General features: G+C 42.7%; 3 protein-coding genes across 4 annotated transcripts in view; 2 read left to right on the top strand and 1 right to left on the bottom strand.

Moving 5' to 3' along the window:
• The window catches only part of CUNH9orf85 (chromosome unknown C9orf85 homolog), a 56,626-nt gene extending 52,823 nt beyond the window's left edge, over window positions 1-3,803 (bottom strand). Inside the window, exon 1 of one of the 2 annotated variants that reach the window (XM_052761196.1) lies at window positions 3,581-3,803. In XM_052761196.1, the coding sequence (XP_052617156.1) occupies window positions 3,581-3,682 (102 nt within the window). In that variant the 5' untranslated portion in view covers window positions 3,683-3,803. The remainder of the gene's footprint in view (window positions 1-3,580) is intronic. The other variant, XM_052761195.1, reaches the window with a different exon arrangement.
• On the top strand, window positions 3,720-4,466 carry LOC128095414 (uncharacterized). The gene is made up of 2 exons (XM_052714312.1): window positions 3,720-4,079; window positions 4,122-4,466. Exons 1-2 carry the CDS (start codon window positions 3,720-3,722, stop codon window positions 4,464-4,466), a joined length of 705 nt encoding a protein of 234 aa, XP_052570272.1.
• Window positions 4,467-4,593: 127 nt separating this feature from the next.
• The window catches only part of Abhd17b (abhydrolase domain containing 17B, depalmitoylase), a 34,831-nt gene continuing 24,500 nt past the window's right edge, over window positions 4,594-14,924 (top strand). The window contains exon 1 of the mRNA XM_052761194.1: window positions 4,594-4,667. The gene's annotated coding sequence lies outside the window, so the exon portion shown is untranslated. The remainder of the gene's footprint in view (window positions 4,668-14,924) is intronic.

Genomic DNA, 14,924 nt, shown 5'->3' with positions numbered 1-14,924 from the left:
AGGCTTGGAGCAACTTCGAATCTACACAGATTATCATATAGTTACGCGTGGCTCATACTTGTATCTCTCTTTGTCTCTTTCCTTTCTTTCTTTGGTTTTTTGAGACAGGGTCTCTCTACATATCCCTGGCTGTCCTGGAACTCAGTATGCAGACCAGGCTGGCCTCAAACTCAGAGATCCCACTGCCTCCGCCACACACAAGTGCTGGGATTAAAGGCCTGTTACCACTCCGCCCAGTGGCATTAACAGTCCTTCACAACCACTTCCTACCATCATTTCAGAAAGACATGGTGTCTAGTTTGCACAGCTATGCTCAAGATCCCATTCATTCACTGATCCACATTCATTCCATTCTCTTAATTAAAAGAGAGAGAGAAAGGAAAAAAAAAAAACCTACGCAGCCCTTTGTGCCCTGTAATGGACTCTGGAACTCTCCACTCATCCATTTCTTGTCTTCTCACACATCACAGCACCCTCCAGAAAAGCCAGCACCCTTTAGAAAAGCCAGCACCCTTTAGGAAAGCCAGCATCCTTTAGGAAAGCCAGCACCCTTTAGGAAAGCCAGCACCCTTTAGGAAAGCCAGCATCCTTTAGAAAAGCCAGCATCCTTTAGAAAAGCCAGCATCCTTTAGGAAAGCCAGCATCCTTTAGAAAAGCCAGCACCCTTTAGAAAAGGCAGCACCCTTTAGAAAAGCCAGCATCCTTTAGGAAAGCCAGCACCCTTTAGGAAAGCCAGCACCCTTTAGGAAAGCCAGCATCCTTTAGAAAAGCCAGCATCCTTTAGAAAAGCCAGCATCCTTTAGGAAAGCCAGCATCCTTTAGGAAAGCCAGCATCCTTTAGGAAAGTCAGCACCCTTTAGGAAAGTCAGCACCCTTTAGGAAAGCCAGCATCCTTTAGGAAAGCCAGCATCCTTTAGAAAAGCCAGCATCCTTTAGGAAAGCCAGCATCCTTTAGGAAAGTCAGCATCCTTTAGGAAAGCCAGCATCCTTTAGGAAAGTCAGCACCCTTTAGGAAAGCCAGCATCCTTTAGGAAAGCCAGCATCCTTTAGGAAAGCCACCATGCTTAATTTGTATCTCTATTTCTTAAGAACAACTTTTTTAATGATCCGCACAACCATCTTGACAGGAATGTTAAGAGCAGACATAGTACTAACCCCGCATTATAGAGTAAAAATGACAGAACTAATGTGAGGTCTCTCTTCTGCTAAACCAGTTGCATGAACTTCTGGGGAGATGAAGAAACAACAGGACAAAGAAACAATTCTTCCTGGGTCGAGCTCAGTGAACCAGTGAGTTCAATTTTAATTATCATCTCACAAAAACATAGGCTATTTACAAGAGCAAAGACAACTGCTATGTGGCCACCCCACAAAGAATATGTCTCTCAGCATCCATCGGCCAACCATGGATAGCTTACATACACTCAGGAAGAGGTGATGCCTCCTAAGTCCCTCTCCACTCCATGACAGACCATGGGCCCAATCCCGTGCATGTGTCTCACAGGTAATAATCACAGGTGCCAAGGGTTCAGGAGGTCACTGGCCAGGTCGCTCCCAGAAGATGACGTTCCACATTACCAGTGTTATTTTCATTACACACCATCTCCTCTCCAGTAAAGGAAGTGAAGCTATCCAGACAGAATCAACAACGCAACGAATCTCAATTTAATGAGATTTAAATCTCTTTTGCTCACTGCCTTTTTCAAACCTGTAAGTGGCCTGATGGCATGGCTGATCAGTGACCATAAAAACGGGCCTCAGAAAATGGGAGGTCACAAAGCCCAGCATGCACTACTTTACTGTTAGATAATCCTCATATTAAGCTGAAAGGTCTTTGGTACGCTGACCTGTTGGCCATTTGGAAGACTTGAGCAAGCTCCTTTCCTGTTCTACAATATATTCAAATATGAGAGCAGACACTTTATCTAGATACACATCCTAATAAAACGTCTACCATGGCGAGGCATGGTGGTACACACCTCAGGAGACTGAGGTAGGAGGATTGCTGCAAGTTCAAGTCCAGCCTGACTGTCTCAAAAGGTTAAAAACAAGTGGAGGCAGTGTGGGAGTAGGGGGAAGGTTCCCTAACACTCCATTTCGTCTGACCAGTCTTGAATTTAAAAACTGTTTAACCTGGGGTCCCAGTTTTCTTCCTCTCGGGAAAGAACTAACTAGTGTATCTCACAATTCTATTTAAATCAGGTCTAGTCTTCTTTCAAAGCTCTCTACAGATTTTAAGATGCTACAGGGACAGTGGCAGGAAATTATACTCGACTACCCCCACTGCAGTTTGGGCCAAAGTGCGGACTGATCCACTTTTCTTTACCAACTTCTACTCCCTAAGTTCTTCTAGAACACAGGGAAAGCAGGCGGCAGGTTAATGGACCCAGTGCCTGCTAACCTAGCATGTGCTCTGAAGGCCTGACTTGAAATGCCCTTCTTTACTCTTCTTCACTAAACTGCCTGCCTTTCCCCTTAGCAACTTCTACTGAAATCAGTAATTACAGATCGATCTGATGATTATTGTCCGTATCACTCAGAGAACTACAAGCTCCATAAAGACAGAATCAATGTTTCTGAGCACTGACCCCCCACCCCCACCCCCATGGGTATAGAGCCCTGCACATGAAAGGTGTTTATTAAACATGTGACAACCAACGAAAGGGAAAAAGAGTACAAGTGACTATAAATAGATTGCTTTCTTAACGTTTTAAAATTAACCACCTGCCGACCACCTGCTATGTCCCAGACTACTTACTCCTTTGTTAGCTTCAAAATAATACCACCAGATTTCTCATTTGAGGCTAACGTCACAGAAATTATTAAATTACTTCAAGAAACAAACTGAGGAAATTACATCAACTCTTGTTTATGTAAATATTAACTTTATGTCATGTAAAGCTGGCCTCCAGGATGACTAAAGCCGATTATCTGTTCTCCATATTGTTATGGGGAAGGGGAGCTCTATCCACAGAAAATCACTAGTCATGCATACCTCGTTACCTCAACAGTCTGAATTTTCTTCCAGTTTACACAAATTCTGCTAAATTCAATAACTGTATAAACAGCAAGCAACCATTTTGACAGAAGCCAAACAGTTTGCGCTTACAACCTCAACAAAACCTGAAGTAACATTTTGTTGGTGAGGACAGTGATGCTAAGATCGTACTCCCTACAAACCTATGGGCTTGGAGTTTTCGAAAAACAGTCGCTGCACAGACATAGAGAAGAACTGCAAAGAGACACTCGTGTAATAATCTTCAGTTTCCTGCTGCAGGGGCGTGATCCAGATGGGAGCATCCAAGGGCTCCATTGCCCCATCGGTACCTTAGGTTGGATGAAGGCTGCCCTGTCCAATCTTGGCGCTACTAGTGAAATGTGCTGACCATAGGATGTATTCACGGAACCCAGCCAAGTCAAAGAAAGGGCGTGGGAAAAATGTTTTAGACAGGGTTGCAATGCAGCCAAGACTAACTGGGCTGCAATCCACGCTCACCCTGGCCAACTTCTCTCATTTCCTCTCTCCCCTTCCAATCACTTTTTCCTGGAATCGCAGTCAGTACAACAGGCAGGAGCCTACCTTGGTCTGAACACTCTTATCGAACTTGTCATTTTTGAAGGTGAACGTATTCTGGTGCTTCTGAGGCCTGGACCGAGCCACGTTGCCTTTCTGGGAACTCATCACAAATTCACAAGCACCTTAAGTCGGTGCAGCCTTAATGTTACAGGGAAGCGGAAAGAAACTCCCGCCCCAAGTTGAGCCTCTCCACAGTGACCCGGAAGAAGTTCAACTCCTTCCGTCCCATTGCCCCCCCCCCCCCGGGTCGACCCACGTGACTCATCACGGAGGTCACGCTCCGCCGCTCGGCGCGGCGCCTCTCCGACCACCCCTTTCGCGGAAAGCCTTCCTCAGACCTAGGGAGCAAGTCCGGCTTTCTTCGAATCTAGAATTCCCCCATTGGCCCGAACGCGGCTGTCCATCACAGCGGAGGGGCGGGGACCCCCCCCCCGTTCCTATTGGCTCTTCTTTTCCGCAGTCCCCGCCTCCTGCCGAGCGCTCCCAGCCTGTCCGCGGCTCGGTAGCGTAGCGACTCGGCTGCGCGGTTTGTGATTGGTGGAAGGTGGGCGAGGCCGGTCCCCCTGCCCCGCCTGCAGCCCGGAGCCCGGGTCAGCCTCGGCGCCCTCCCGTAGTCAGTGACCAGCTCCAGCCGGGGCCGCGCGCGCCGCTCGCCCGCCCCCCCTCCACCCTCCCCCGCCTCCGCCCGCGTCCTTCCCGGCTCCCGCCCGCCCGCCCGCCCGCCGCGGCCGCGCGCTCCGCCGCCAGGCGGGCTCAGGAGGCGCCGAGGGAGGCGGGCTGCGGAGAAGCCACCGGCGGCCCTGCGCTGCGGACGGCGACCACGGCCGCGCGGGACCTCAGGCCGGAGAGCCCCGGCGGCGGCGGCCGCCCCTCGCGCCGGGGCCGTTAGTCAGCAGAACGCGAACGCGCGTGGAGGGGCCCCCCACCAAGCGCGCCCGGCCACCGCAGCGCTCGTTCGCGTCCTCGCCGGGCCGGGCCGGGCCGGGCCGGGCCGGGCTTGGCTGGGCCGCGCGCGCAGAGTCGGCGGGCGGGCGGGCGGCGGCGCCCCGCGGAGGACAGCGCGTCGGCGGCCGCGGCCGCCCAGCTGCAGGTGCGTGGGGCCCGGGTTGCTGGGCCACCGGGGGAGTCGCCGCTCTGCGCCGGGGGATCAGGCCGGGAGGCTCCGGAGAGGGGCTGCCGAGCGGAGACCGGCGCGTCCCGGGCCTCCTCTCCCGCAGGGAGGACCGCCGCAAGATGGGGGTCGGGTGCAGCTCCCCTCCCTGGATCTGGGCCACTCGGGGGGCCCTTAGCGCTCGGCTCGGTGGGTGTCCGGGTCCAGGCAGCCTCGATTTCAAATGGAGTCTGTCGGGAGCTGGAGCCGGGGTATCCCGCTCCGCCTGTCGCGGGAGCTGCTTTCGATGGCTTGAACTTCTATCCTCCGTGATTGGGAACTCGAGGAGGTTGGGTTTTGAATTGAAAGTTGGAGAGTTTGAAATTGTGTTAAATACTGAACCTAAAAAGTTGTGTCAAATTAGACCGTAGTGTGTGTGGGGGACGTCCCGAGAGTTTAACCTCGGCTTCTTGTTTTAAAAAAACGAAAACGTTCAGAGCCTTAGTCGAGGTGAGATTTCTGTCAAAAGCAGAACATTGAGTTCCATCAACGGTGCTCTGATTTAAGGCAACATGAAGCCGATTCGGTAAGAAAAGATTAGGATAACGGGGTGCGGAAAGGGTGACCTTTAAATTTTGCCTAGGAGTTTATGAAAGGTATTCTTTATGCAGTATGTAGTGCTTGATCCCTAAGATAATTCATTTACATTTTCAAGCCTTCAATGTGTAAAAAGAATTTTGGACATTTGGGCCAGCATTTGAAACTACCTACTGAGTCTTGAGTAGAACATCAGGTGCGGTTTGTGATGACATTCATTTGCTTACATTAACGGGGATTTTCGATTAATGAAGATTTATTTTGAGGAGAATTTGTGTCCATACATTTGGCGCATGAATTCAGATGGGTAACATACCTCCTCATAGCCAATGCAGTGTTTTGGACATCACCACTATTGTCCGTGTCCATGCTTGTTACTGCATTTTCTTTTGGATGAAGGGCATTACAAAAGGAAAACGGTGAAGGCAATCGCGTTGGAAGTTGAAAATCTCTCTTGTGCCTTCGTTACTATTTCAAATCTAGGAGGGAAGAAGTAGCACCCTCACTCATATTTTGACCTCTCTTTTCTCCTAGTCTAGTATTAATAAGGTTAATTGGCAAGGATAGGATTAGATTTTAAGCAAGCTAGGCAGCTTTAAATTTGTCTCTTGGTGTACAATACCCTGGTTGATATGTGGCTTGTTTCCCTAAGTACCATCACCCATTTTGTATATGAATAAAAGGACAACTGAAAAAGCGGAGTCTCCTCCACCCCCAACACATACAATCACCATAAAATACTAGGACAAGATAATGTTTTTAGTGGCTTAATAAACCCAGTAGAATGAAGCATTTAGTGTCCTATTCTGTCATCAAATTGGTCTACAACTCCAGGCATGCTGTTCTAGTCTGAATCAGTTTCTACATTAGTAATACAAAACTAATGAAATGTGCCACCTGCTTAGGAGGAGCACTTGTTGCTCTTGTAGAGGACCTGTGTTCCCTTCCCAGGACCCACATGGTGGCTTATAACCATGGCTAACCCCCGTTCCAGGCAATCTGTCACCCTCTTCTGATCTCCATGGACACCAGGCCTGGTGCATATACATGCATGCAGACAAAACATTCATACACATGAAAAGAAATCTAAATTTCTTTTAATTTAAAAATGTTCCACCTGCTGAGTTTTTAAGAGAAGAGTACTAATTGGCAAACTTTTGTGTCTGTGTTTGTATTGGTGTTCTAACAAGTGTTGACAAGGAAATTTAGGGTTTATTAATTTCATCGATTTATTTACCAGTAGATTTCACTTCTACACTAACTTCAATTTTCCTTGTAATTCTCAAAATAACATCTTCTTTTCCTACCCTGTTAGGGATCTCTCATATACATTGCCTTGTCTGTCCCAGACTTGTGAGCTGAAAAAATGACTTTCTGGCTTTTACAGATTAAGATCAGAGAAATGAATTACTTAAATTGCCTAAAGTTAGACAATAAGAACTGACTTGAACCCAAATTTTTTGATTTGTCCTTAATCCTTGATGTTGAAGCAGTCTTCCGTACCATGTCTATACCGAGCAGTTTTTCTTTAGTCTCTGTAAGGTGACAATATAGCAGTATCAGTGTGGTGGCATAAAATGTAGTGAGGATCCATGTGCCTTTCATCTAGTTGAAGAAACGCAACTGCAAATCAAAAGGACACTTTCCCTATATATTGTAAATTTTCCCAAGTCTTACTGCCTTTCTCCTACTCCAGTCATTAACCTTAAATTGTCACGCCTTCTTGCTGTTGTCATGTAAACAGCATCCAGATCCCTGAGCATTATATCTATACTTAAATATATATATTTAATTTTGATGATCTTAAGTTATTTAAGCATGATGTTTATATCTTTCTGTAACTTATTTTCTCAGTTTGGCCAAGATTCATCCATATTTTTCCATATTTGTTTTGTTTTCACTGCTATCTCATGCAAATAGTTCTATAGCCAACTATGTGTACAATAGCAGTCTCAAAATTATATTGCTTAGTAATGTCCTTGGTGTCTTTCTGTGTATATGCTCTGGCATTTGCACAAGAAAATAGCTTAGCAACAGGTTTCTGAAAAGGTCTCCCTGTCTTTGTTTTTTAAGACAGGGAGACCCTAAATAGGCCTTAAACTTGAGATCCTCAACCGCAGCCTCCCCAGTGCTGGGATTAGAGGCGAACACCACCACTACCAGTATGTCTTCCCATATGTGTATTTAAGTGTGTACTCAATACGTCTCCAACTGTTGGTTCTTGGCCCTATATTCTCTTTTTATTTAAAAAAAAAAAATTCTTGAACAGTTTTTTTTAAACTGCTCTTAGTAAAATACCAAAATAATTAAAAATGCATATTTCCCAGATCAATACTAGAACAGCTATGCTCAGGTTTTGCTCATATCGACAGTATCAAAACTACCCAGGAGTTTGTTAGGTGTTCAGTGCCTCGGGCCCTCTCCCACTGGTTCAGATGCAGAAGGTTAATGGGGGTTGCAGCATCCACATTAGAGTCTAAAAAAGATTGCTGAATTCAGGTACTCCGTACCAGAGGGGAGCATCACTGTCCATTCTGATTGGTCTACTGAATTGCCTTCAGACACGAAAAGCAGCACTGTTGATGACAAGTGATTTTCTCTGCCTAAGGGTTTCAATTGCTGTGAAGAGACACCATGACCATGGCAACTCTTATAAAGGAAAACATTTAATTGGGGGTGTAGCCGGAAGTTTTCATGTGTCCTGCAGCTGCTCGGTTCCAAATAAACACACAGGGGCTTATGTTAATTACAAACTGGTCTGTGGCTCAGGATTATTGCTAACTAGCTCTTTTATCTTTAATTAAGCCATTTCTATTAATCTATGTGTGGCCAGGTCTTTGTGGCTTTACACATGTTCCATTACGTCTTGCTTCCCCAGCGACAGGCAGCACCTTCCCCAACTCCGCCTTTCTTCTCCCTGTATCTTTGCTTGGATTTCCCACCTGGCTATAACCTGTCTTGCCATAGGCCAAGACAGCTTCTTTATTAGCCAATGGTGGCAACACACGTTCACAGCATACAGAAAGACCATCCCCCAGCATGAGGGAGCTTATAGTTGAGAGGTTCAGTCCATTTTCATCATGGTGGGACATTATGGCATGCAGGCATACTTGGTGCTGGAGAAAGAGCTGAGATATTTACATCTTGATCCGTAGGCAGCAGGAAGTGAACTGAGATACTGGGCATGGCTTAAGCATATATGAGATCCCAGAGCCTGCCTCCACAGTGACACACTTCCTCTGACAAGGCCATACCTACTCCAACAAAGTCACACCTCCCAATAGTGCCATTGCCTGTGAGTTTATGGGGGCCAGTTACATTCGAACTATTATACTTCCCTTAAAGTTTGAGCAAAACAGAATACAGTTCCCTTTTCACACAAGATAAATTATTTGTTATTATCTGTGTTAATATAACTAGGCAGTGAGTACATTTTTCGAAATATATGAACTTGGAGTTGATCTTGTTTTTCCTCCCTCTTCTCCCAGTGAATGTCCAGTAGAGCAGTTAAAACTCATGGGACTTGGAGCAGCATTATCTTTTTGGTTTGATTGGAGAGGTATAGTATCAGGGACTCGTTGTGTATCCTCTGCTGGCCTTGAACTACTGATCTCACCAAGTCTAGCACCACCATGGCATTATCTTCCTACAGGGAAAGAAAGTACCTTCTTCTACCTAGCTTTTGGGTTAGTGGTACCTCATTCATTGTACCTGAAGGCCATTAGTAAGAAAGATTACCCTCAAACATAATCTAGTCATAGATTACTAGACCACAGAGTATGAGCTTCTCTTTAGTAGATAACTGCCAGTTTTTTGTCTGGAGTGGTTGTGCCAGTAATAGATGCGATAGGTTTTTCTACCTTATTAATACTTTAGACTTACTGGTTTCTGCCATTCTAAGGAAGATGGAATGGTACTTTAATTCCAGTTTCATTCACATCTTCCAATTATTTGTATTATTGTTAGTAATAGTTTGACTTATTTTTGGATAGATGTATTCTTTTTCTGTGGTTTTTTGTTTGTTTGTTTGTTTTGCTCAGTTTTACTCTATTTTCTGCATAACATATTGGGGTTTTAAAGATACCTTCTTCCACTCTTTAGGGTGGCTTCCACTTTGAATATCATTTTATTAATAGTTTTTAATTCAATGATTTCATTTATTCAATGTTTTGAAATAGTCCTACTATGAAGCCTGGGCTGGTCTTAGATTAATAGCAGTCTTCGATTTAGCCTACTAAGTCCTCGCTTAGAATTTTTTATTTTAGTGTCAAACTTTCGTGTTTTCACACTTAGATCTTGTGATGATTGGTGGTGTCAGCTTAGCAAAATCTAAACTCATTTGGGAGATGGGCCTCTGGGCATGCCTGTGAGGGATTGCCTTGGTTGTGTTAATTGATCCTGGAGCACCCATCCTACTTGCAAGTGAGACCACTCCCTAGGCAGGGTCTTGGGCTGTTGAACACAGCAGGGAACTAAGCACCAGTGTGTTTACCTCTCTGCTTTCTGATTGTGAATGAATGCAGTGTAACCAGTTGCTTTAAGCTCTTGCCATCTTGACTTCCCACCGTGATGGATGTACTGTCCCTTGAACTGTGGGCCAGAATTAACTTTCTCCCTTTTAGCTGCTTTTGTCAATAGTACTTTATCACAGAAAAGTAAGATCTGAAATTCATGTGAATTTTTTCCTGTAATAAAAGACTTACAAATTAAATTTATTCATTGAAAGAAACTACCTTTTTATTGAAACTGACTTTTTAAATGTTTGCTAACATTATAGTGGTGATCATTGTATTTTGTTAGTATCCCAATATCGAAAATTAAAATTTGGCAACTCTTGGGCTGGATTTAAGACATGAGTTTTGTTCCAAGCACCCACATTGTGTGGCTAACAACTACCTGAAACTCCAGCTCCACGGGATCTGACATCCTTTTCTGACTTCCATGGGTACTATGTGGGTGCAAGCACATTCATACACATGTACACAATGAATAATAAAATTTTAAAGAATAATAAAATTTGATAACTGTTATCATTGCACTATTTCTTTAAGAGAGGGAATGTTTCTTGGAATCTGCAACCATTCCTTTAGAGTACAGATTGAACATCCCTAATGTGAAAATTTGTACTCTGAAATGCACAACTTTCTTGAGTACTGGCATAAATGGTCAAAAGTTTCAGATTTTTGAAGAATTTTAGGATGTCTGACTTTCAGGTTAGGAATGCTCAGCTAGTAAAATCTAAGAAAAATATTTCAAAATAGATTACTCATTTCACATGGTATGCTCAAGCTGTACTCCGAATCTTATGTTCCATTTTATGCTCCATCTGGCACACATTCAGCTTCTAGATGCATAGAACATGGCAGGCACTTTTGTCACTGGTCAGTATCCGAATCCTTCTCATTTCACAGTCAACTTTACTTTTTTTCATTTTGGTTAGTTTTTTTTTTTTTTTTTAATAATACCCATAATTCTAGTCTCTGCTTCTTTAGAATAAAATGTCAGAGTAAATTAAAATATTTAGGGCTAAGTTGGCTCAGATATAGGGCCTGTTTTGTTTCCTTGGGGAACTATAAATAAAACAACATTTAAACAATTTCTTCTGGACAGCTAAAGAGGAAAAGTGGGAATGTGTCCACTGCATATGCACTGTTCACTATTGTAGGGTTGGTTTTGGTGGTGAAGGGAGGCTCATGAGCAAAATAAATAAAGGTACCTAACTTGTTCCCAGAACTTAGCATCTAGCAGAGGATCACTGTTAATATGTATAACAAATAAAATATCTCATAATGTTAGAAAGTGATAGATATTTCAGAATAAGTTGAAGAGGGTCCAGGAGAGCAAAGGACACAATTTGACCTACTAAGTAGGGTGGTCATGATAGGTTTCATTGAACAGGGAAGAATGAGCCAAGTCATGCCAGCAGTGAAGGAATCGGGTTCCGATAGTAGTAGAATCCAGTAAGAGTGGACAGAACAGTCTTGATAATAAGCCTGTGTGCCTGGCTCTCCCACTTGGAAATTGTGTGAGCTTAGAAAAGTTAATTAACTTAAAAACTTACAGTCTTGGTGTCCTCGTGTATAAAAGTATGACAAAGTAAGGAAAGTATTATTAAGATTAAGAGATAAGTAAAAGGACCCAACCCTCACTTTATTCTCATGTGGAACTCTGTACTTCGTTTTCATAGTATATGTCACAGCTTATAATTATCTGCATCATGGTTAGATAAAGTTTATCTCACCCCTTCTGAGATATTTATGGGAAGAACCAGTCAGTGCAGTACTGACTGTTTCATCAACTTACAATCACAGACAACCTTTAAACCTTTACGCATTTGGAAGTTACCCTTTACAGATTTGTTGAGTGTTTTGTGTTTATACAATCTCTCTGAATTAGAGCTTTAGACTGTATTGCAGGCATTAGCTTATTAATCACCACACATCTCAGTGTGATGAAAGCAGTAGGTATGTTTCATCCTGCACTTGAAAACTACTGAGGCTGCTGAATCACATAGTGCCATAAAATCAAAGCAAATTTGGACCACATTGGGTCATTTTTTTAGGTTTTTCCCCCCTCCCTTTCTACAATATTGCTAAAATTCACTTAAAAGCAAAAATACATAAGCTATAAATCATTAGGTTTAGCTTCTGGAAAATCACTGGGAAACATGAAATTAATATTCTGGTTATGACTTTGTTTTTAATTTTTCCCTCATAGAGCTCCTCAAAATATTTGAGAAGTGTTAGAAATAATCATAGAGTAGCAAGACTTTATCCTTAAAAATATGGTGTCTCTGGGGCTAATGAATTCTTTTTAGTATGGCTCTGTTGGGGAATTTCAGATTTATTTTGAGGCTATATAGTCACATGAAATGGTAGGAATTAGAAAATACATACAGGGTTGGGGATATAATAGCTCCTTGAAAGTAGTCTTGAATAGTCATGACTTGCCCTAGGTATAATCCCTAGCACTAGGAGGAATTGAGTATGGTGTATACTTACTGAAGATCAGGATAAAGAAAGAATTGAAACAGCCTCATTGATTTATTGTGGGTAATCCCTATAGGACAAAACAATAGTATATACCTCCAGGAACAAAAATGGAAGGCTTTATCAGTCGGTTGTAATAAACTTGCTTAGCTTCTGAGTTTAGGGTGTCCTTAAGTATGCTTTGAAAACTGAGATAATTTGACACAGTTTGTGTAATAACCTCCAAAGAATTCTGTCCCCAGATTGTGACCTAGATTTTGTTTCTGATTAGTATCTTACACAGTGTACAGATAAAGGTAACCTCTCCCTCTCCCTCTCCTTTCACTCCTTTCTCCTCTCTCTCCTCCCTCTCTCTCTCTTTCTGTGTGTGTGTGTGTGTGTCTGTGTGTGTGTGTGTGTGTGTGTGTGTGTGTGTGTGTGTGTGTGTGTGTAAAATTTGGTAGCTTGTATCTGAAATAATACAAAGTAGGCCGGGCTGATAATACCGAGCTTGCCGATCAAAGGGACCGCGACAGTGGCAGCTGTTTATCTCAAGCTTGCCTTGAGTCTTCCTGTCTCAGATACCCAAATAGCTGATTACATTTTGTTCACCCAGTTTACAGGTTACATTTTACTTAGAGCTTAAGAGACTTCAGTATATCTATTATTACTTAAATGTTTAGAGCAAGAAGGTAGTATTAGTGAGGACTTATTGTTCATAAAGGACATTCCAGTATAAACCGCTAGGGTACTAGCTTTATCATTTTATCTGTTAGGAACCATAAAACATTTTGTTTCATAACATGGAAATACAAAAATCAAAGTGAAACTTTGAAGAGAGTATCTAAAGCAGACAGTTCAGGGCAGATTTTTATTTTCCCTTGAGAAAGAAGTAAACTTTACATAAAAGCTTTGGTGTGGGGGAGGTGGAGTTCTTATTTGGAGGGGAATGATAGAGATGTTATCAATAGTATATGCAAATGCACAGAAACAAAAACGAGCGTGTGCAGTTTCCAAGATCAACATGTTCAGGAGAATTAATGAGTAAATAAGAGTAGAGGCCAGGATTCACAGGGACTCCTCTATAGCATCCTAAAAACTAAGCTTATTGATGAGGGCCTACAGGCATATTGACAAATGTAAACAGAAAGGCGACATCACCTGGCCAATGCAGAGGATTGATTCAATAACTATGTGGTAGAAATTGCACAGTGATTTTAGAGTGCCTAGTGGAACATAGTTAAGACATGGCTGAGAGGCTTGATGGAGGATACAAGGGAAAGAAGGGTTGGTTGAAAGTGGCAGAAAGTACAAGGAAGCAAATGCAGACTGAAATATTTAGAGTGTAGAGTTTAATGGGAAGATTTTTTTTTTTAAAGTAAGATTTAGATAGATTTTTGGTGTTCTTAGTGTGTGACAGCCCTGAGTTTAGCCAAGCATGGTGGCTCATTCTTTTAACCCTAGCAGAATTATTTGAGGCTAGCCTTGTTTGGGTAGTAGCAAGGTTGGGGTATAGCTTTTGTGAGGAAGGGAATCGAGAGTTTGAGTGAAATAAAAAGATAGCCAGTTTGTCTGAGAAAAAAAAATACTTGAAGACTGCAGAAATTGAGGTTGAAGATTAGCTTTAAGAAGGAAGAAAAGAACAATAGTAATCATACCAAAATGACACATTAAAGTTGAATAAAAACTCATTGCACTTTGGTATTATAAGAAATTAATAGAAGAGATACTAGATGACAATTCATTTTAGGCCTGAAAAGTAGAGATTTGTAGCTGAAAAAACTCAGATATGGGAGTCTGTCTCTCATTTTGTGTGTGTGTGTGGGTGTGTGTGTGTGTGTGTGTGTGTGTGTGTGTGTGTGTGTGTTCATATGACTGATGAATGGAGAATCTCTGATCATTATAAGTGAAACTTTCTCAGGAGAAAGGAGGTAGTCATGATTTGATCAACTTCTAATGTTTAGACTTGAATCTTCCCAGCAGAGTTGCAGTTCACAGTTGAGAAAACTGAGGCACTAAGAAGCCGATTGCCTAAGGTCACATACACAGGGTCACTAAAGGTGTGATTTGAATGCGCATGTGTCTAGTTCCAAAGGTCAGGCCCCAGGTTAAAAACTGATGTATTAGGACCAGCTTCTTCTTTTTTTTTTTCTTCTCTGACTGTCCCAGAACTCAAGTTATAGACCAGGCTGCCCTCGAACTCAGGTCCGCCTGCCTCTGCCTCCTGAGTGCTGGGATTAAAGGCGTGCACCACCACCTTTCGGCAAGACCAGTTTCTTTGCAAAAAGTCTGTCAAAACTGATCACTAGAGTTGCATTCTGGGAACTCGCATGTCCTAACTTTCACATGGACACTGAGACACATGCATGTTCACATGAATACACAGATATGTGAACATATAAATGAGTGTAATTAATTTAAAATAATTTTTATTTGCAAAAAAAGATGAGAAGGCTATTTAGGTTTTGCCTAGTAAAATCACTTCAAAGAAATAAAAACAACACCTATTAGCATTGTTTAATTTTTTTATAAAATGTTTTGGTTTTCTCAAATAACATTTAACATTATAAAAGTAGAAAAAACAACCTCAGAATAGAAGGATCTCTTTAAATAAAAATATGTTGGCTTAAAATTGATATACACTCCCCACTTCTAAACATGACTGGCTTTATAAAGAAAAATTGCTAAGATT

Source organism: Peromyscus californicus, unplaced genomic scaffold, assembly GCF_007827085.1.
Source record: "Peromyscus californicus insignis strain IS unplaced genomic scaffold, ASM782708v3 Scaffold_4__1_contigs__length_199733344, whole genome shotgun sequence".
In the NCBI taxonomy this organism is placed as follows: Eukaryota; Metazoa; Chordata; class Mammalia; order Rodentia; family Cricetidae; genus Peromyscus; species Peromyscus californicus.
This window is presented reverse-complemented; position numbering and strand designations above follow the sequence as displayed.